Consider the following 21,696-nt stretch of genomic DNA (forward strand, 5'->3'; position numbering starts at 1 on the left):
AAATTCAAATTGTGCTCGAATTTTTTCATAAAATATGGGTTATATGGAAATTGTAATTACAACTAGAGAAAGCACTGATGGAGACAGAGAGAGAGAAAGAACCCTCTGTATTTATCTCACGAAACAAAATCAAATCAATTCTCCCTCAGGCAAAGCTTTTAATAGTTATACTTTATAGATTATTTATATAGCACAGTTCAACAACAAGGCATTTCATAGTTATTTTCAATAAGAAAGAAAAATACAGCAACAGCAGCATTTAAATAGAGAGGGAAAGAAAGAGGGGAGGAAAAAGGACATTAAAAGAGTAAAAGTTGCAGTTTTCTATCTATCTATCTATCTATCTATCTATCTATCTATCTATCTATCTATCTATCTATCTATCTATCCATCTATCTATCTATCCACATATTTTCACATGACCTGATTTTAATCTGAGTAATTGTTTATTTTTGAAAAATCGTCATCATCACCATCATCATTATAACATGCAGTCGTGTATGTAAAGGTGAAGATGAGGTATGGTCTTTCACACGATCTGAGGGGAACTTGCACAGCGTTACAAAAAGGGAAACATGAACAGAGACATACTGTAGGTAAACTTCTGTTTTCTTGGTAACTTGAGTAAAACTCCAGCCCATCCACTACGAACAACCCATAACACATAACACTTAAATTCAATTAGTAGTTTTAGCAAATACTGTGGCATTAATGATGATAAGAAGTTTAGGGAGTAAAACGTTTGACATGAGAGGAGAGAAAGGTGTTTATATAATAAGAAGAGGAAACAATTCAAGTTACAGTATGAAGTTTTTAAAAGACGCATCGACTTGTCTGCGTCCGATCACACGATGTACTTTTTGTCCATTCTGATGGTCTCGTAGGTGTCGTTAGTGGGAGCATACAAACCCTGGACAACACAACAGACACACAAAACAGAAACAAAAATATGCAATGTTGACATTTCTATTTCTATTTTCTTCCAGTGGCATACATAGACTGATTTTTGATCAGTCTTTGCCTTGACATAAAAATCCGCCTGGTGATTTAATAATGAATGACTCTATTTATTTATTTATTGTTTCATGGTTTTTAGACATTGTTCTAATATATTTCTTCAGGTTTATAGTGTCAGAATGACTGTTTTTTACCATGTCAAGCTTAGAAAACGGTTAATATGACTTATTTCTATCTTTGAGACCATTACCATTCTACCATTAACTGTGCATTCAACGTTAAACATCATCATTTTAAATGTGTGGAGTAAATCTCACCGCATAGAGTCCCTCAGTGGGCTTTTTCTGTGGGAGGGAAACAGGTCATGGTTATTGCATTTTAATATTTGATCACATTTCACATTTTGACAGGACACTTGGTCCCTTATTTGTCGACATGTAAAAAAAAATGACGTAGGTTTAACGTATTTCAATAATAACCCTAATGCGCATTCGGCATGTTTAAATTTGATAGAACAGATTTACAAACCGAGGATAAGTGGCTCAAATTAAAATCAAATGAATTCAGTTCATTAAGACACATTTGCGTTGGCAAACATACAAAGCTGCAAGCTTCAGTGTCAGCATCACATGAGCAGTGCAGCATCATGTGAATAATAATACAATAATATAATGTGAATAGTCATAAAATAAAAACATTGGAAAAGTAATGAAATAACAGAAAACTGTTATTTTATTACTTTTCCAATAATTTTCTAATAACAATTATTTAAAAAAAGTAATAAAATAACAGAAAAGTAATAATATATGAGTATGTGAATAATAATAAAATATAATAATATAATGTGTTATAAAATAAAAATGATTCGAAAAGTGATAAAAACTGATTTTGGCTCGTGTAAACTGTTTTTCATTCACAAATTATGTTTATTATTCAATTCATACGGTTTTAAAAGGTCGTATTTCTTCTATCCATTTGATCTGTTGTTGTTTCTATAATCTTATCATACCCATCCTTGGTGTATCCTGAATCTTGACATGATGTCAATAATATTAATATTATGCCAGTAACAACAACAATTAACTAGATACCAGATGAATTAGTTCCACCTGCTACTGTGTGACAACAACAAAACATTGACAACAGAAACAAATTGAATTCTATTTCTGATCTATTTTTGCTCCAGGTAAAAGTCTCCGTTTCTCAGTCACTTTTCACGTATGAAACAGGAAGTGGGACGTGACACATTGATGTGACTTTTTGCTTTGTGTGAACAACGTGGAAACTGTGTGTGTGTTCTTGTATGGGCATCTTTGTGAGGATCAAAAAAAAACTTATATAACGAAGGAGGTGAGGACATTTTTTGACACCCTGGTTGTAGGGTTAGGGTTAGAACCAGGTTAGGGTTAGGGTTAGACACTTTGTCGTGATGGTTAAGGTAAGTGGCTAGGAAATGTATTATGTCTAGGAGGGTCCTCGCTATGAATGCTATGCAGAGGGTTAGGAGTGTGTGTGTGTGTGTGTGTGCGTGCGTGCAGTCACAATTTAACTCATCATGTAGGTCAGTGGTCAGCTCGAGCTGACAGGAAATTTAACCTTAGAGTTGGTTTTAATGCTGCTATTTACTATCAAAAACTGAAAACTTTACCTCAGGCTGTTCAGCAGGCTGTTGGTTGCTGCTTTGAGGGACCTTTCGAAAAGAATTACAATTAGAATTACATGTTCATTATGTAGTAAAGTTTCAAAATACCATTAAAAATGAGTCTTATGTGGCAAAATATTGCATATAAATGTACTTGTGTGGAGTTACAGCACCGTTTGTCTCACCCTCAGTCTGCAGTACAAGACGGTGAGGATGATGCCGTAGAGGATGAGAATCCCATCGAGAATAAAACAGATGCTCATGTCTCCGCTGATTTCTGCTCACAGTAAAACAACCAAAAAACCCATCATCAGCTCCTTTTTAATGAGCAAGAATCCTCCAAGAAAGTCACGACACCATCCCTTCCTCTCCAGATCAAGTGGGGACTGATCTGATCTTACCAGGACGGATGAGAGAGACGGTGATGGAGGGTCGGGTCCTTCTTCAGCCGATCAGTGAGATTTCTTCAAAAAGACAAACTCTGTGAAGTGAAGCTCAGTCAGCAGTGAGCAGGAAGTCCGCGGCTTCTCTGTCCGTTCCGAAGCTGCAAAAACCACAGCGCCTCCTGCGCTGCCAGCCTCAACTCAAGTTCCTCTTGTGATAAAAACCTCTCTGTGCTTCTTTCTGCACGACTGATGGGAAACAGAAACCTGAAAACACAAAGTCTGATTGCGCGGTGGCCGGAGGTTTCACAAAAATACTCCGCATGAGGTAATTTCCTTCACACAAGAGAATAAAAACTCATGACAGAAAGACTTTTAAGGAATAAATGGTTTAATAGCGGAAAGAAAAAAAAAGCCTAACACACTATACGAGCTAGTGTTACCATAAAGACAAATCTACAAAAATTTTTACAAGCCACTTGTTTTTCAAAAAAAGTGAAAACATTCAAAATTGCATCGTCTTAACTTAGGCACTGTAGAAATGATAGAAAACAAGTTATTATTAATATTATTATTATAAAAAACAAACAAAAAAAAAACGCTTTGGAGCCTGAAATAACTCTAGCATGCTTTAAAAATAAAATAAAATCTGCATTTTGAATCACTCTGGTCAGACTTTGGAAATTAAGCCTTTTTAAAAAAACAAAACAAAACACATTTTCAAAGAAAAGCTAAAAAAAAAAAAAAAAGAAAAGCTGGGTCACATTGGAGTTGGTAGATGAAAACCATGAGTTTATCTGTGAGTTTCAGGACATTAAAACAGATGTGGACCGATGCTGCTGCACATCTGGAGAGTAAGGCTGAGATAGAGAGAGGAGGCAGAGTGTTCACTGAGCTCGTTTCAGCTCGTGGCACAAGGCGAGGCGGTGACGAGCTACTGCTGCAGAGAGAGAGAAAGAGAGAGAGAGAGAAGCTGCAGGGACGAGTTACAATCACACGTCTGGTTTGTAGAAATGCATTAAACCATAATGATAAAAAATAAACAGCTCATAGTTGAACTACAGCTGCCTGTTTTTGTTTGTTCCTTTATGTACAACGTTTAAAAACAAAAAAAGAGAGTCTGGATTAGGCCCTATATATACACACATGTATATATATATATATACATATATATATATACACACACACACATATACATACATACATATGTATATATATATTTACATATATATACATATGTGTATATATATGTGTGTATATATGTGTGTGTGTGTATATATATATATTTATATGTATATATATATATATATATATATACATATATATATATATATATATATATAAAATCACACCTGGTATTAACATGTGCTTACATCTGCATCGCAGCATTTCAAAGACTGGGTGGTTAACATGGTTTAAAATAAGGTCCAACAACAAGAAACCGGAGCTGCCTTCCTGCACAAGTGGCGCCATCTCTGCTCTCCTCCTCCACTACACTGCATATTAAAAGGTACATTATGCAAAAATATTGCAACGTATCATTTGTGGTAAAAAGACGAGGCGACACTCTTCTCTTTTTGGACATGAGCTGCCACAGTTTTTACACATTAAGCATTATAAAAATGTGCCTGGTGACATCATCAAGGGTTCTACCAACTGTCTGAAACCCAACGATATCCAGTTCACAGATGTTGTTGAAAATCTATTTGTCCTGTTTTCAATTGATGGCCTTGAAAAAGTGAAATGCTAAAACATTGTCTGTTGCAGGATCACAGTTGTATTCAGGTGACACTTACACAAGCTGCCCTGAAAGCTGCATAAATAGCACACAGGTGGTACTTTATATTTGAATTCAGTCGCAGAAAGAACAGAATGCCCAAATAAATCTAAATAAAGTTTCTGTTCACTGCACTTGTCTGGAAAAAAAAAAACTTTTAAGAATCACTTCTCTTTTATAAAAGCTATATTGAAGGCAAACATCTTCATGAGAAACTTTGAAAGAGTCACAAGGCAATTTTGGCTCAACTGTTGTTTTTAAAAAGGTCCAGGGAGTAAAAGAAAATAAGTAACAAATAGTTAAACTTATTTTAAGGTGTTAAATTATTTAATCAGAATGAACTGCAGGAGGCACAATATTTGTTAAAGCCAGAGTGTGTGTCAAAATATCTTTTCAGATGAATTATCGTCTTATTTTACAGACTGAAGAGAACCTTCATTTTAAAGATATAATAATATAAAGAGAATAATTATGCAAAGATTAGCACTCCGTCTGATACGCGAATCATATCGCAATCACAATTCCTGTTGAGATAACCGCAATTAGATATTTATTTAGGCTGCCATTTTGGACCACCGTGCTTTAACATAATGCAAAACAATGGACAAACTAAACATCTTTTGACGCCGACTAAAGGCTGCATCGATTCTCCTACACACTTGAAGGGTGAAGGATGTTGGAAATGTTGCTAAATTTCACATACTCTCCCTTTAATGCGCAGGAGGCATGATTTGACTTGGGATTACTGGCCATGTTTTCCTGCTTTGCAGATGCGGGTCTGCACGTTAATACCAGGTGTTTTTCGATTCCATGTTACAGTGTTGAGTGAAACTAAAGCTGCATATTTAGACATCCGTGAACAAACAAGAGTCCAGGAGTAGGAATGTTCTTCCATTTTTTTTTTTTCCATTTCAGCCTCGAGGCCACAGGAAAGCGACGTGTTAATTTAACCCACATGAAACTACATTCAGGAAGATAAAAAGAGTCACACATTTTAATGTAAAAAAAAAAAAAGTCCTCGTTATTTCAAATGGAAAATACCCTCAGGGAAGAAGAAGGCAGTGATAGACCAGCGTTAGTCGGAGCTGAGCTTCAAAAACACACATGACACAGGAAGTGACAGATGTATTCCCCTCCTCTGGTGTTCATGTGCTAACTCCGCACATTAAAAGTAGTCCAGTGGTTACGGCAAGAGAGAGACAAAAAGTCCCCCCTTTTAAAAAAGGTATTTCTTTTTTTTTTTCTTTTCTTCTTTTCTTAGCAACGCATTGTAAAGACTTAACAACAAAGAAAAAGAAAGAGTCAAGGCATCCGTTTATTTCCAGGGTTCAGGAAATCATCGAGCTGATCACAGTTTGGACATCTGTGTATCTGTGATGATCAGAAAACAGGAGGGTTTTTTGTCACAGAGAAAGAATGACTGGACTAGAAAGGACCACAGGGCGTCCACGTGTCCCGCACATCAGTGATCCAGCAAGACCGAGCTCGGAAAAAAGAGCGGACAGAGAAAAGAGGGAAGGCGACGCGGCGCTTTTAAGGAGTCGACCCTCACACCGAGGTCTCCGACTGCAGCCTCATGACAAACTTGTGGCTCTTTGGGTCGATGAACTCCTCCCCGAGGCGCAGGAAGGGCAGAGGCGTCACCGTGACAACCAGGGAGAAGTCCAGGCGCCGCAGGGAGAAAATCAGACCCTGACGTAGAGCTGAGGTCACCGGCTCCTCGCTCACCAGAGTCCACTGGCGCCCTCTGCCATTCTGCTGCTGGTACTGCATGGTGGGGCCAGGAGAGAGGTAACGCTCCAAGAAAGCCTGTCAGGGAGAATCCGAGAGGTTGATCATCAGGGAAACACATACGAAGAAAGAAAAAACTAATAAAAAATGTTGAATTCATGATCGTTTTACAAAAATCACGTCACCAAGGAAACAGGAATGTTTTAAGTTCCTAAATTCTGCAGCGACAGTTGAGGTCTTTAAGGTTTTCATGTTTAAGGGACAGGGGGACACAAAGTCAGAGCTGACGGCAATGTGCACGTCCCCTGCTCAGCACAAGCTTGAGACACAGAGGCTTGTCCTTAAATGAACGTGGCTGCCAGTGACGTTTCAGCTACAAAAATCCATCTCTGCATTATTTTTCCCAACCTGAAAGTGAAGTTTGTGTGGCATTGCAAAACCACTCACTTCCTGCACCAAAAATCAGCAATTTTATATCATGGCTGTTATTTTAAAATGTGTAATTCGGTGATGTTGGTATTTAAAGTCTTTTGTACAGATTTACCTCAGTGACACCAGCTACTGCAGCCTCCTAAATGTCATTTTTTCATGATGGACTCTGGTGCATGAGCGTGAGCAGTTTAAAACATTGTACACAGGCATGGATTTTATTAACCTTATGTTAAGTGGCTCGTTGTGCAGGAAACATCTGCAGTTACATCTAACCCTACTAAATATGAAGTCATGTGAATAAAGGTCGTCTAAATCTCACCTTGGGGGTCATGTTGTGTGTGATGCAGAACTGCAGGTGTGTCAGGATGCTCTCCATGCTGTGGAACGCCTGCTGACGTGTGGTCCTCAGGTACTTCTGCATGGCCCGGGCCATCGGAGCAAAGATGGCCTGGGCCGCCTCCCGTGGGTCCATGACCTCACGCGGGTGCTTCGGGGACGAGGCGACCTCGTCTTCATGGAGACGCTTGATGTGAGTGAAGGCCTCTTCTACTGCCACCACCAACCTGACGAAACAAAACAAAAGACAGATTGTTGGAGGACTGTGGTTATGTCAGTAAAGTAGGACTACATATCGTCTGGAAATGTGTCTCTGTGCCGTTTGGTTTGATTTTCTCACAACACAGGTACAGGTTAGAATCCCTGCTGATCTGACCTGGCCTTGCGTTTGCGGACCCTGCGATCCATCTCTGCCTCTTCATAGTAAAACTCGTTGTGGGAGTTGTCTCTCCTCCTGGCAGCAGCTGCGATCATGGCCCGGGACTGACCCGTCGAGTTGTTGGTGGTGTTTTCTACAAGACGACGCAGGGAATTAGTGGATGAAGCTGAAGCTCATGAGAGCAGAACTCAGAAAGGTAGAAGAGGAAAAAGGACGAGTTAAAAATCAGGCATCAGAGGCGTCATGAAGCTGCATTTACCGTCCAGGGAGTAAACCTTGAAGCCAGTCATCTTCTTGGACAGGATGGATTTGGGCAGGTTGAGCAATGCCGGGTTGTAAACGGGGAAGTCGCTGTAATAGCGGTCCAACACCCAGACAGCTGCCCGCTGGATACTGAAAACACAGTGTCAACGGTCACTGACACAGTAAGTCGTGGTCAAACAGCAGCTGCTGACTGGACCAGGACTAAGAGGCCCGTGTCCATGCAAGACCACAAAACAGGATATGGCTTTGTCCTCTGTTCAGTCATTTAATTCACTTCCTGTTTCTAAAATGTGATTTTATGTAGCAGTTTGTTTTATTATTCATACAACTAATATCTAGACTTTGTAAAAGTTCACTTGGTATCAATGAATGACAAATATAATAACAAAATCAAACAAACCAAGAGATTTAAAAGCTCACTGACCTGAGGTGGCCCACGCTGTAGAACTTGCTGACTCCATCTGTGCTCCGCACCACCTTAAGGCAGAAGGCGGGCTGCAGGTGTCGGACCTCGAGCAGCACCAGAGCCAGGTACTGGATGAAGAGCAGGGCGTCCACCAGCGAGGCGGCGTACTCCACAATCCCCCTGTAGTCCCTCTCCCTGGGCTCCAGCACCCGCACGCCATAGAAGAGCCAGTAAGACGCAACGAACAGGAACACCAGCACCATCAGCAGGCAGCGGAACACGAAGAAGCGCGGCAGCGTCGCGCGAGGAGGGCGGAGGAAAAGCGCCCAGGAGGAGATGAGCAACACAAGGAGCTTGAAGGCCAGCGAGACGTAGAGGCCTTCGCAGGGCGTGCCGCAGGGCTCGAGGGCGTCACGCCACAACACCTGCGGGAGGATGAGGAAGGCTAAAGGCGTGACGAGTGCGAAGAAGCTGAGGCAGCCTCCCAGTGCCGGGCCAACAAATCGCTTGCACTGCAGTGGAGTCGTCTCCTCCAGCTCTTTGGAGACTCGTGTCAGGTCTTCATTTGAGATGCTGTGCTCCGAGGTGCCGGTGACCACGGTGGTGGTCTCTCCCCAGTTATCATCCTGTCGCAGGGTTCAAAAACAAATTATTTGCATTTGTTTGCAGATTATTTTTCGCTCTCTAAAATACTGTTAATGTTAAAATGCAATAAATCAAAATCAACTGTGGTAGAAAATTCTGAAGCTTTAACCACAATAAGTTTCATAAAAATAAAGTCTCTCACACTGAAATTGCCCGTCACAATTTTTTTGAAAATCTAATTTCCTCCCTTGATGCAAGGGTTAGAGTTAAATGGTTAGAGACGTACCCTGGAACAAACCTGACAAAAAAGTATCACAAAAATATACCCCCCAACACCAGAAAACTTTTACAAAGTTAGGATTAGAATTAACATCTCATTTGTGGCCCACAGAAAGCAGTAGGTTGGTTTGAACTTCAATTTTAAATACATTATTTCCTACGATATAATAAAAAAATTAAATAAAATTCCTTAATAAAAACATGCTTCTTATATTAAATATCTTAAGACTCGGTGATAAATAAAATACATTCTGCTCTTATTCCACAAGTGACAGATGATGGAGGTTGGAAGGGAAATACTTTTGCACTCTAGTTGTTGTAGTCGGAATGAATTGATGTCACTGAGGGACTTCTGACGGAAAGACGTAATCTGGATATTTATGCTATTATAACAAGTTAATTTAGTTGTTAACAAACACATTCAGAAAGAATGAACCCCTAACAACCTACTCCACTTCCACAAACTCCAGACGTTTGCACTGTTGGTCGTGGATGTAAAAGTCAGTGATGTATAAATGTGGCTTTAAAACAAACACTTAGTGATACTGACCCTCTCTTCTCCTCGGGTCGACTCCGCGTCAAGTAGCGGCTCCCCGGGAGTCTGGATGGTCACAGATTTATCGGCACGACTGCTGCTGTCTCTGCTCTTAGAGCGATGCCTCCGATCCCTGCAACACAGAACACAGAGAGGGTTATTATCTTTTGTTAAAAGGCTAAAATCTGCTTTTTACTCTGTCTTTCAATTACTTTTGCTCAATTTTAAAGTGAAAAAACAAACAAAAAACTAATCACAAAATCACAATAAAAAGGATACACTAGTAACAATATATATGAAACAGAAAAATTAAACAATTTCTATCTGAACTGAATCCAATGGTCCAGGAGTACCAAAAATAGCAATAAATGGACAGGGTTGTATATCATTTCCCAGTATGGTCGACATTATATCAAAGAAAATGGTGTAAGTGTGGACAAAAGAAAAACATGTGGCTCAGGTGACACTGATTTGAACAACGGTCACCTGTGGGCAGATTTTAGACCACTTTGATTTGGAAAATGGATCCCATGTATGCCTTTAAACCGAATAAGTGCCAGATGTGCGCACGCTGAGACAGTTTGTCCACTTTTGGTCAAATCAACAAGTTTACTGTTACAAGTTCCGTGGCTGTTGCGACCCACCTGTGCTTGCGAGAGCTTCGGGAGTGGGAGGACTTGTATGAGTAGCCCGAGTACTGCGACTCGTTGTCCATGTCTCGGGTCGGCGGTGAGCGGGCTTTGCGAGCCCCGCCTCCTCCTCCTCCCGCCGTGCCGCGCTGCTCGCCGACTCCTCCCAGCTGGCTCTTGCGCTCGGAGATGGACTTGGTGGAGAGGGCCAAGGGCAGCTTGAGCAGGTCAACCTTGCTCCTGAGGGAATCTATCTTGGAGGCCGATGAGGAGGGAGCAGGAGAAGGGAGGCGGGAGAGCAGGGGAGGCTATGGAGAGGAGGAGGAGGAGGAGGAAGAGGGGTGGGAGAGGATGGCGGGTGGGAGAGTCGCAGCAGGGGAGAGAAGCTGAGGTGGCCGTGATCTGGAAGTGGTGGAGAGAAAGGGAATGTCAATGACTTTACATCAGTTATTTTAATCTACATTTTACATGCATGTAACACACTCTTGTGAGCAACTTCTCAGTTTACAGTTAAGTCAGTGCACTTCATTGAAAACACAGAGAAGACTTCATATCTATATTTTATCTAAAAAGACGATCTTAGTGAGCTTTCTGCTTTGCATTTTCTAAAAGCTATCACACCAGACCATCTGAGTTGGAACACTGAAATGTCCCTAGGGGCTAATCTGAACTCAGCATAACTTCCTTTTCATATTATGTTGATAAAAATCTACATCATTTAAAAATCACTGCACTCATACCAGGCTTTCAAACAGCACACCAACTTACAGTACATCCACTCAATGGCAATTATAAAAACTTAAAGAGATATTTATCCATCATGCCGGGTGATTTAGTCGCACAATAAAACTATTCAAATCACTACATACTGACAATCAATGTCAGATAATTACAGAAGATTTTCAAATCATAATTATATGGTATACCTTTATTATGTGACACAATAACATTATATCAATATATGGTGTATTGAAACATTTGTCATATAGTCTGTAATTAATCATTATCATGATTATTATTTTTGTCAAATCAAAAAGTTAAGGATGTATTTTTGGTAGAAATTAGAAATTATTAGATGGTGGTGATGTGAATATCAAGAGCAGAGTTGGTAGTGATTTGTGAGTCCTGTCTTCTCTAGGTGTTTTATAGCCCAGCCACATGTCACCTTCTAATATTTAGACTTATTGATTGGTGAAACAATCATCGCAATTACAATTGATATAATTTATATCCATTCAGCTACCTAAAGATCAATGTGCAAAGAAATATAGACATAAATACATATAAGGGACACTCATATTGTCGTACTAATTGTTCAGTTGAAAGAAACGCTCAGGATTAGAATCATCAGTCAGGCCTTCATATCAGTCAGTGCCATTGCACCAATTATTAGATAGAATAACCCAGCGTATGTGGTTGTAGTGGACCTCTAACCCTGGCACACAGAGCAGCGATCTATCCACCATGAGTCACTAACACACATTAACCCACTGAACTGAGACGCTAGTTTCCTGCTCCATGTTCTTATATCAAACCGTCCAAGTCTCGACTCGAGGTTAATCATCACACGACTGTATCTCCTCTCGCTGGAGGACCGAGACTCTGCCACCGATGGCTCCGAGACAATGTCGGCCATATTGGATTACTGTGTTTTCACAAAACTTGTTTGCCCTCTCCCTCACTCTTGCCGTCTCACATTCTCTTCTGCACTCCCCCCGTCCCCCGGGAAACAGGGCCTCTCCGCTGCCATGGTGATGAAAGAGGGTGTTCAGCTGGAGGGGGATTGGAGGTTGACAGTTGCCGTAGAAACCTGACCTCACGTCGCCCTCTGCCACTGTGTTCTCCACGTTGCCGAAAAAATTGCCAAAATAAAAGTGCTGGCATGACGGATGTTGAACTGTCATATGCTGGTTACTTGATAAAGAGGGGGTGTGGCTCGCTGTCAGTGAGTGGACCACTGTGAGAAATGATAGCGGGTGATGGCTACCACCACTAGCTTTACAGGCTCTTAGTGTAACCTAATGTGGCTTTTATGCTCCAGCCCATCCATTGTACTTAAAAACCACTTCCCCTCAAGGTAAATAGTGTACAACAGCCAAGTGGTCTGTGGGATTCCTCTAACTTTTGATTTTAAATCAAACAGGAAGCCCCCCTGATCCAGGACCACGGTGCACTAACTTTTACCAGACCAAAGATGTTTTTTACAGCCCTGCAGCCATGTGTAAAATCTCTACAATATGCTAATTCCAAACCACAAAACTCCAATGACTAACAGCTTCTTCCTGGTGTGTCATTGTAACTTATTTCTCTCTTGTAATGGTAAAGAAATTAGTAAAGCATGTCAGCAGCAGCATGCTGAAGAACATACGAGAATGTCTTTGTAGTGCATATGTTTTAAATTTAAACAAATGTCCGTTACATGCAAACCAAATGAGTTCACACAATGCTGATTAAGCCTACCAGCTCCACATGACCTCCCTCTCTTTCCCTCTGTGTGTTTGGACCTTCCTGCACTGCACACAGGAAGTAATATTCATTTTATGTCAAAACAGGTGCGAGAGGGCTAAAAGAAGTGAATTCTACTGCTCAAAAAACATGGTTTGTTCCAAATGTTTCTCGTCTCCACCCACCTCAGCCCTGCCACTGTATAAACACAAACACTCCCTCAGTCGGGTCTGATAGTATTGCTTGGCAGAGTCTGCTTAAAGATGAAATATATATATATATATATATATATATATATACACATATACACATACATGTATGTATATATATATACATACACATACATGTGTGTGTGTATATATATATATATATATATATATATATATATATATATATATATATATATATATATACACACACACACACACACACACACACACATACACATATATATGTCATGTTCTTTTTTTAATTGTAACATTTTGCATTCATGCATGCTTATGACAAAAAAAAAATGTTTATATTTGTATATGACACCTTTTCTTTACATTTATTTCCATTTCCATTAATACTCATTAACACCCATGGAAAGTTTCCAATTTGGAATAATTCCAACTAAAGTTCCCACGGAGGGTTTCTGGAAATTGTCTGCCCCTTTGCAGCCCCAGTGACTATTCAGAAATGCATGAAGTTCCACTGGAAAAAGCTCAATACAACAAGTCAACACTCAAACAGTGCTTCTTGGAAGCTTTGGAGCGTTTACGGAGCACATAGTTACTTCAGATTCACATGAAGGAGCAGATTTAAGTGACATTTTCCCCCCCAACAAAAGAGCCCAGACAATGGTTCCCAGACAAATCACATACTTTTGACTGAATCTAAACAGTATTTTTATCTCGCGGTTGTGAAAGTGTGGGTGGAACTTGCCCATGCAGACAGAGAAACATTGGCAAAAATAATAATCTTAAGTCATCATAGGCCTTAATGTTTAGTCTGCCACCTTCAAAAAATAATAATTAAGCAATCACAATAACACTGTCCATATGTCAGCACTGTTACAGGACAGGATGACTCATTTTGGCGCATATGATGATCCCCTATACGAAAATCATACACAAGAGAAATGATACAACTTAGATGTGTTTCTGTTGACGTTTTAAATATCTTGCTTGACTTCTCTTTACAGACACAATCATGTAGGCAATCTCATTAGCCACAGCAGCCACAGTAAAAGCCATGTAGGGAACACATGCAAAGGCCTTAGAGATCAATTAACTGGTCCAAGAATAGAAAGTCTAAATCCCAGCTTGTGACCACCGAAGGTGCAAGCAAATATTTTTGACTAAGGAAATAGTGAAGTCATGTGTGTAAAAATTTAAAAAATATTAAATTTTGTAGGCTTGGTTCAGTTTGTGAATTTGTTTGTGCATTTACACTATAAATAGTCCTAAAATAACCAGCCCCGACCATTCCATTTTTTGGTGTCCTTCCCTTGGGGTACCAGAGTAATGGTACAGTGCAGTAAGGGTAGATCATTCGGTGTTGGTGCACCGGTAAAACGCCAAGCTGTGTTTCTCACTCAGTCAAATGCAAGCATGACCAAGGGCTTTACACTTCCAACCACCATACTGTACCAAACCCAACTGTACCGTCATGGAAACATAGCTTTATACGTACTTTAGGTGACGGCCTTTGCTTAATGAAGGCTGCCAATTTGTGCTGGACAAACAAATCACAGAGTGCGTTTTAGGTTTTCTAGCCAAAGATTATGGTTAGTCCTCCGTTTGTTACAATCTTTAGTCTCACCAGTAGATGTCACAAATTCTTTCACACTGGGGATCCTTGCCTTTCCTCATCTACTGCTTTTTCAGATTTCCTACACCAGTGTTGCACTAAAATTAGACATAAATGAGCTTCTTCTTCCAAGATACAGTTCCAGCACTACTTGGCTCTATTGTCTGTCCTTTTCCATTACTTCAGTACCTCCTCAACGTGGGCCGGATTGTCATAGCACGGTTGCGCAAAATTGCCGTGACGTTGTTTTATATGCGACACAAACCCACAAACTAGTGACAGGCAAAGCAGTTGTTCTGGGTGTACTGATTCATTAGAATCAGTTAATTTAACAGATTTGTACAGTACTTCCTGCATCTGGCTGGAGCGCAAACGAGTTGTGATTCAGCTCATGGTCACCGGCTGTCGCTAAATACACCCAACTCCCTTTAAATCTTTTGAACTTATCTAGAGTTTGGCATTTGTTCCGTTTGTTTCCTGTGTCAGACGTCACGCTCATGACTCTTCCAGTGACGACACTGTCTGTTGATGTCACATTTTACTATCGACTCAGCTCCCTTGGAACCTCGCCAGAGCAGGTACTAAAAAAAAGCACCAGGTACCAGGTAGTATCGCTAGTGGAAAAGCAAAAAAAGTCGAGTCACACTGAGTTATGCTAGAAGTGTACACCATATTAAAACCCCATCATACATGTGATCAAAGACTTGGGAATGTAAATGTAAACCGACCTTCGGACAAAGCAGGATGAGTAACATTAGCGTCACACACATTGTTCACGACAATAATAAAATCCATATAGTTTAAGTGGAAGCCATGATGTGATGGTATAAAAATTCAGCCACAACTATTAAATGACAGATAATGAATGAGTATCTGCTGTACATAAAACAGGCCATTTCAAGTAGTCTGGGGTGGTTTATGTGAATGGTGCGGTTGCATTGCAATCCGCATGCTTGCTGAACTTCACTGTGAGCTGGACTCTTCATGTGTTCAGACTAAAAGGCTGACATTAGCGTTGACCTCTCAGATAAATGAACGTGCATGACTGTCCCGTTACTTACATAATGTGAAACATATGCGAGTAATTTAAATAGCAAAGTTACAGGGTATTCAAACAAAGGAATGACCATCGCAACATTTTCGGCTCCATAATGATAAACATAACTTGGTTTTATCAGCACATTTCAGATGCATATACTGCATATTCATGAGATGGAGCATTAACACAGACGCTGAGATCACAACCTTCAGCTTGATAGCGGTTTCACATTTTCACAACTACTAAGCTGTTTTTGCTATGTGTTGATGCATTATCGCCGAGCTATTTAAAAAACACGATGCTCCAACTGTATAACAAATATTCTGCTCCCATAAAAGAAAAAAAAACAGCCCACTACCTGACCTGACCTGATCTTTTAAAACATTTCTGATAACAATTATTTTCTAAGACTAGCACATGGCCTTTTTGCAAGCTTGTTTTTTATATTTTGTTGCAGGGCTACACAAATGAGGTTGTTATATATTTTTTACAATCTATACTTAATTTGTAATATTTAGGGTTTTTTGATCGTACTTGATTTCACTTCTTTATTTTATTTTCTGATATCTGATGCACAGATTTTGGCCAGTATCAAACTGATACTTTTATAATGCATTGCCTCATCCCAGGCATATACCAATATTATCTTCCTAAACTTATTTTACTAACAGTTGTATACCCTTTGTGTACTACATCTGGTTTTTTTTAGTAATTAAAAAGTAAATTCAAGGTTTTTCGAAATGTCCGTTATGCCACAGATTCTGTCCAAACCTACAACTTTACCTTTAATAATGGAGGATGAAACACAACAGCAGCGTCTAACACCTGTGCACTGTGGCTCCTCCCTGACCCTTACACTTTTAATACAAGCCTGTTGACCTGCCCATCTCCGTCAGCCTGTTTAGTATGAATATAGCAGAAACACTTGATCTAAAGGTGTGGTCCAATGGTGAGATGGGTAAGGTTTCCTATTCATCCCAGTGTCCTATGGCCTACTTAATGAACCACATCAGTACTCCTCTCTCGAGCCGTCACGTTGACTTCAGTCGACAGCATTAGTTCCAGCCTCCAGTGTGCAGCTCTATCTGAGCAGACATGAAAGCTAAAGCCTCTTCTGAAGGAAGAAAAACATAATCCGTTGTTGTTCTCAGGTATTCATAATCTTCTCCACTGAATGCACAGGTTCATTTCTTTCCTCCCTATTGTCCCAGGGCTGCCATTGTTAATCAAACAGTAGAGTGATTCTTCTGGGGTTATTTCAGGAGGATTGGGAAGAAGAAGAAAAAAAACCCACATGTACACACACACACAGCTCACTGATTTCGTACAGCATTGCTTCAAATTAAAGTCTGACCCTTGTTCACTTATGTCTTCTTGACTGAACCCAACAACAGGCAACATGTGTGTGGTCTGGGATTAAACAGTAACGATGTTGGACTTCAGGCCCACTGGTGCCATGGCTGGACGCTTTTATGGCCTGAGCCAAAAGGGGAGTGTAAAACTAATGCATTTCAACCAAGAAACAGAGCGTATTCATTAGAGCTGCAAGTAACGATTATTTTCATAATCGATTCATCTGTCGACTATTTTCTCAATTAATCGTTTGGTCCATAAAAAATGTCGATTGTGCTTGTCAAACCTGGAAATGACAATGTTCTCAAATGTCTTGTTTTGTCCACAAACCAAAATGATTTATTTGATATTCAGAGCAAAGAAATTAAGAAAATATTCACATTTAAGAAGCTTAAAAGATCGGAAATCTTGTTTTAATCGTGAAAAAAGCTTCAAACTGAGTAATCGATTATCAAAATAGTTGTGGATTAATTTAGTAATAGATTAATTTTTTTTACCAGAGATTTGCCTGTGAGTGTCTTATATCCATATGAAACTTCTACTAAATCATGAGACCAAAGTCCTAGACCACACTAACCTAACAAACTTTCAACAAGCCAATAACCAAATCTATTCAAATAAAAATATGAAGCCCAGAGCTTTATTTTCAATATATTTTATGGTAGAAACAACAAGTCATTTAATTAATTTATATGGGCTAAATATGATCTAACTTAGTCTAAAGAATGTTAATTGATAATATTACTACAGCTATAGTCCCTTCATTAACCACTAGTAGAAATGAGAGCTTCAGGAATTCAAGATTACAACCCTAAATATCTTTTAAATTGACTTGATCTGATATTTCCAAATACAATACTGTATATGTATAATTTCTTAAACTGAGAATTTTCAAAAAAGTTTGGCTTCTTGTTAAAAAGACCCAAAAAAAAGTTAGTTTGCTAAAATACAAAAACAAAACTAGTATCATATTTTCAATCAGTATAAAAAAGACCACAAAATGCAGGACTAATCTTGTACTGCCCTCCTACAACTCTTCTGTTTCAAAGCTTGTGATTTTCTTCATGGGAAACTTATGCTGCATTAATATGCAGCCCCTGATCTGAAATAGAGAGCGCTCTGTAATTAAATCCAAAAAGTTGAAACCAAACAAAGTTAATCAGGAATTCTGTAGCAAAACAAGCCCCTCCAGTCACGAGAGACTTTGAAACGAGCAGATGTAGGATTTTACAGCCTCCATTAAGCCAAAGGCAGAGAAGAAGAAATCAAGCTGTCATCAAACATTTTGAGCCGCTGGCACTGAAACAGCAGCTGTCACAGTGGAAAAGCAATGTGGGCCATCTCTGAGATGACCAGCTTCATTCAACAACAGCCTTCTGAGACCTGATATACCAACTGTGAAAATAAGCATGCAAACACCCAGCCTCCAGCAGGGGAGCAGGCTCATCTGAGTACCAGGGCCACACACACACATCGGTTCAAACCAGCAGAAAAAAAGACAACTGTTACCGTCGGCCTTCACATGGCCAGCAAACCAGAGCAGGTGTGTGTGTTTGTGCACAAATCTAAGAGGGTGTGGTGGAATCAACAGGCCCGGTGTTCTGCTTCGTCTGCTTTGTGCTGCAAGATGCACTACTATTAAGGTAGTCGTCAGCCATAATGAAACAATGTTCCGTGTTGTATTTTTCAAATATTGTCATAAACATGGTTCCCCTGGAATAGTTCGAACCCTAATACCTGATAGTGAAGCAGTTGTTTTTGGCTTTGAAACAAAAACAACTAATGGGTCTTTTATCTGATCCACATCAGTCTAATCTGAGCTCAGTGGGCGCCACTTCCTGTGTTTGGATATGAAGACGAACTTAACGCGGAGGTCTCAGTGACTCTATTATCACAAACTGGCAGCAACGTTAACTCCATGTCTGTGTATGCATTGTTACCCTCCAAATAAAACTAATAATCCTTCCCTGTTCTTTAGCCTTCACCAATCTTTAACTACCGCTAGAACGTGTTAGCCATTTGACAGTAGTTTTCCAAAAGAAAACTTTGTAAACTCATCCCACTTCCACAAAACACCATACAGAAAATCTGTGATGTTAGCGTGCATATTTTATTTTGTGACTTCAATGTTTGAAATTCTTCTATTAGATGTGCACAAACCCGAGCTTACCGATTTTTTATTATTTGTCCTTTAATTACTACTCGACCTCCGTTTCAACTGGTGCCTTAAATCTCGTTCTCCCTTTGACCTGCCAGCCAGTTTGGCTTTCAGCTATGACTGAAATCAGCTAAATTGTAAACAATACGATTTTGTGTTTTCTCATTCATTTTCTTGAAAATAATCATTTAGCCTTTAGAAACATAAAATGGAATGTCCTTTGGAAGTTGACATCAAACATGCAGTGTCGCTTTTCAAAACAAAGGTTTTACACAAAAAAACATCCCCAGTAAATAGTAAGTATACATATAATATTTGGCATTTCAGTGAACTTTCTGGCTAATAAACCAATTGTTTCAGCTCTAATTGTTAAGTGTCCACTATCACTTTCAACAAATCACAGCCACCATATTGTATTTTCCTCCCCTTCACTCTTATGACACCAGGTCAATGCATATCAATTGCTTTATTTATTTGTGTTTCTAAACAGTCTCCAAGGCACACTACACAAGCAGACTGCTCTTTTCATTGGGAACTATTTTCAGCAGAACAGAAGAGAGTGTGGGAATGTCCTGTTAAAAATAGACTGTACAGTAGATCTTAATCCATCTTCCACACTTTAATCCACTGACGTTGTTTTACCAACTAAACCATTGGTTCCACTTAATCCCTAATCAAGAGAAAACTGACTTGTTTGTTTTTATTAAGTAAGATGCCAAATAGTTTTAAATTGGATCACTTTGAGAATTGATGTTTAATACTATCTTAATTTCCTTAAGGAGTGTCACAATTTCTTGGCATTTTATCTACCGACAGACAGATTAATAGAGATTTAAACCCTTCTGAGCATTTTAACAGGTATATGTTTACCAACACAAACGAGCAGAAGTTTTTCAAAGCATAAAACATTTCATATTGACTTTGTGCCTCTTTGTTTTCCATGGCGATACTGATATCACTATAGCATAATGCAGTTTTGGACTGTACTGTGTTTTCTTTATGATTGATTTAATGTGTATTTATTGTATACATATGTTTTTGTTTTAAGAAAAGCAATCTCACGACTTTTATTTTCACTATATCATTTGGGACTTACATAATGAGAATTTAATGTATTCAAAGTCCTGGGTGAATGAGTTACCATATTGCAGTATAAAAAGCTTAATATTTCTATGAATATGTTTATAAATTGTGTCAACACAGCTATAATAATACTACTACTAGTAGTAGTTAAATGCTTAAAAACATGTCACTGTTAAAAAAGAACATTTCTGCCCATATAGATGTTTACACCCACAACTGACTGCTTCCTTCAAGCAGAAATCAACCTATATTATTTTCATAATTTTAACAGTTGGCCTCTTGTCCAGCATTACTTTGTGATTAAACACATAATTACTCAGATTTGTGAGATCTTCATGTGTTTGTATCCTTCAACTTTCATTCAAGAGGGAAAAATCAAGCTTTAATAATCCGATATTTACCTCGATAATTACTATTATCAACCGTTTACAACAATTCAAACATGACCCAGGTCTAATCAAGATTTAACTTTCGATACGTATTGAAATAATGGTGATATCTAATGATTTGAATATTTTTACTGTGGTACGTTTTTTTAAAAAACACATCACTCAGATGTGATTATCACTGTTTCTCTTCGGTTCCGTGGCAACCGTGTAAAAACCGTCGTGAATACACATTCGACTGTGCGCTGTGGAAACAACGATGAAGAGATAAGACACATCAATAATGCAACTATAGACGCTCCACATGCACAAAAGGCCAACTTAGTACGAGTGGGGCGACTATAAAGAGTTGTGCGACCTACAAAAGCGAGAGAAGGAGGGTGTTGTGGAAAAGGCAGGACAATGGGAGACTCCCAGGCCCCACTGGTCGAGTCCTGGTGCCAAATTATCCCAAAGCTCGCTCCCCTTTCTCCAGTCTTTCCTTTTCCGAACGGGACACAGTAAATGAATGGACTCACTTCAGACCTTCACCGGGGGAGACGCTTCAAAACCGTCGGCCTGGATTCAAAGTGGACGCGCTGCTTTTCCTACCACATGCATCCTTCCTCTGACTCCTCATTTCCAGTAAATAAAAATAAAATCTATTAACTCAATGACCCTCCTCCAGTGTTTAAACTCAAACCCTCCGGTCTACGTGGCCTCCGTGAGGACAACAATAGGGCCAATGAGGGTCCTAAACTTCCCCTGTGGTTTCAAAAAAACGGCGACCATCGCGTCCTCTCGACTATTGTTTGGGGGAAACCGGAGATCTCCTCCTTCCTCCCCCCCGTCTCTCTCCCCCCGCAGGTCAAAGGTAGCCACAAACCACCATCTAACAACACCACCCGCAGCATTTCAACACATATTCCGACTGAAAAATGCTACTTACTTATGCCGTTTCGTCCATTCAGGTATTTTCTCACCCTCCACTTTCTTTCCTCTCAGCCGTAGCGCCGTGAGCCCCGCCTCCGCCACAGTTTAGCCCCGCCTCTCCGTTTTCCCCGCGGGGGGGCAAGACACTCTGCGTGTGTGTGCGTATGTACCTGGTATTCCTTATGTTTTGG

At 39.8% G+C, this 21,696-nt stretch overlaps 2 protein-coding genes across 2 annotated transcripts; both read right to left on the reverse strand.

The window, feature by feature from the left end:
- Positions 1-354: 354 nt before the first annotated feature.
- Positions 355-4,059, reverse strand: fcer1gl (Fc receptor, IgE, high affinity I, gamma polypeptide like). The gene is made up of 5 exons (XM_044043704.1): positions 3,001-4,059; positions 2,773-2,876; positions 2,606-2,647; positions 1,275-1,301; positions 355-910 (listed from the first exon to the last, which is right to left on the reverse strand). Exons 2-5 carry the CDS (start codon positions 2,860-2,862, stop codon positions 845-847), a joined length of 225 nt encoding a protein of 74 aa, XP_043899639.1. The 5' UTR covers positions 2,863-2,876; positions 3,001-4,059; the 3' UTR covers positions 355-844.
- Positions 4,060-4,556: 497 nt separating this feature from the next.
- Positions 4,557-21,502, reverse strand: LOC122777028 (vang-like protein 2). The gene is made up of 8 exons (XM_044037949.1): positions 21,112-21,502; positions 10,351-10,737; positions 9,722-9,839; positions 8,326-8,933; positions 7,897-8,030; positions 7,635-7,770; positions 7,242-7,485; positions 4,557-6,568 (listed from the first exon to the last, which is right to left on the reverse strand). The coding sequence occupies exons 2-8, from the start codon at positions 10,419-10,421 to the stop codon at positions 6,308-6,310; spliced, it is 1,572 nt and encodes a 523-aa protein (XP_043893884.1). The 5' UTR covers positions 10,422-10,737; positions 21,112-21,502; the 3' UTR covers positions 4,557-6,307.
- Positions 21,503-21,696: the final 194 nt, after the last annotated feature.

The sequence above is a fragment of the Solea senegalensis genome, linkage group LG1 (assembly GCF_019176455.1).
Source record: "Solea senegalensis isolate Sse05_10M linkage group LG1, IFAPA_SoseM_1, whole genome shotgun sequence".
In the NCBI taxonomy this organism is placed as follows: Eukaryota; Metazoa; Chordata; class Actinopteri; order Pleuronectiformes; family Soleidae; genus Solea; species Solea senegalensis.

Excerpts from the sequence above, each read along its gene's own strand:
- fcer1gl (XM_044043704.1), bottom strand. The coding sequence starts at position 2,862 with ATGAGCATCTGTTTTATTCTCGATGGGATTCTCATCCTCTACGGCATC. Across the intron at positions 1,302-2,605 it reads AGCCTGCTGAACAGCCTGAG|AAAAAGCCCACTGAGGGACT; the intron begins GTAAAGTTTTCA and ends TCCCTCCCACAG. Across the intron at positions 911-1,274 it reads CCACTGAGGGACTCTATGCG|GGTTTGTATGCTCCCACTAA; the intron begins GTGAGATTTACT and ends TGTGTTGTCCAG.
- LOC122777028 (XM_044037949.1), bottom strand. The coding sequence starts at position 10,421 with ATGGACAACGAGTCGCAGTACTCGGGCTACTCATACAAGTCCTCCCAC. Across the intron at positions 8,031-8,325 it reads TACAGCGTGGGCCACCTCAG|TATCCAGCGGGCAGCTGTCT; the intron begins GTCAGTGAGCTT and ends CTGTGTTTTCAG. Across the intron at positions 7,771-7,896 it reads CAAGGTTTACTCCCTGGACG|AAAACACCACCAACAACTCG; the intron begins GTAAATGCAGCT and ends GTCGTCTTGTAG.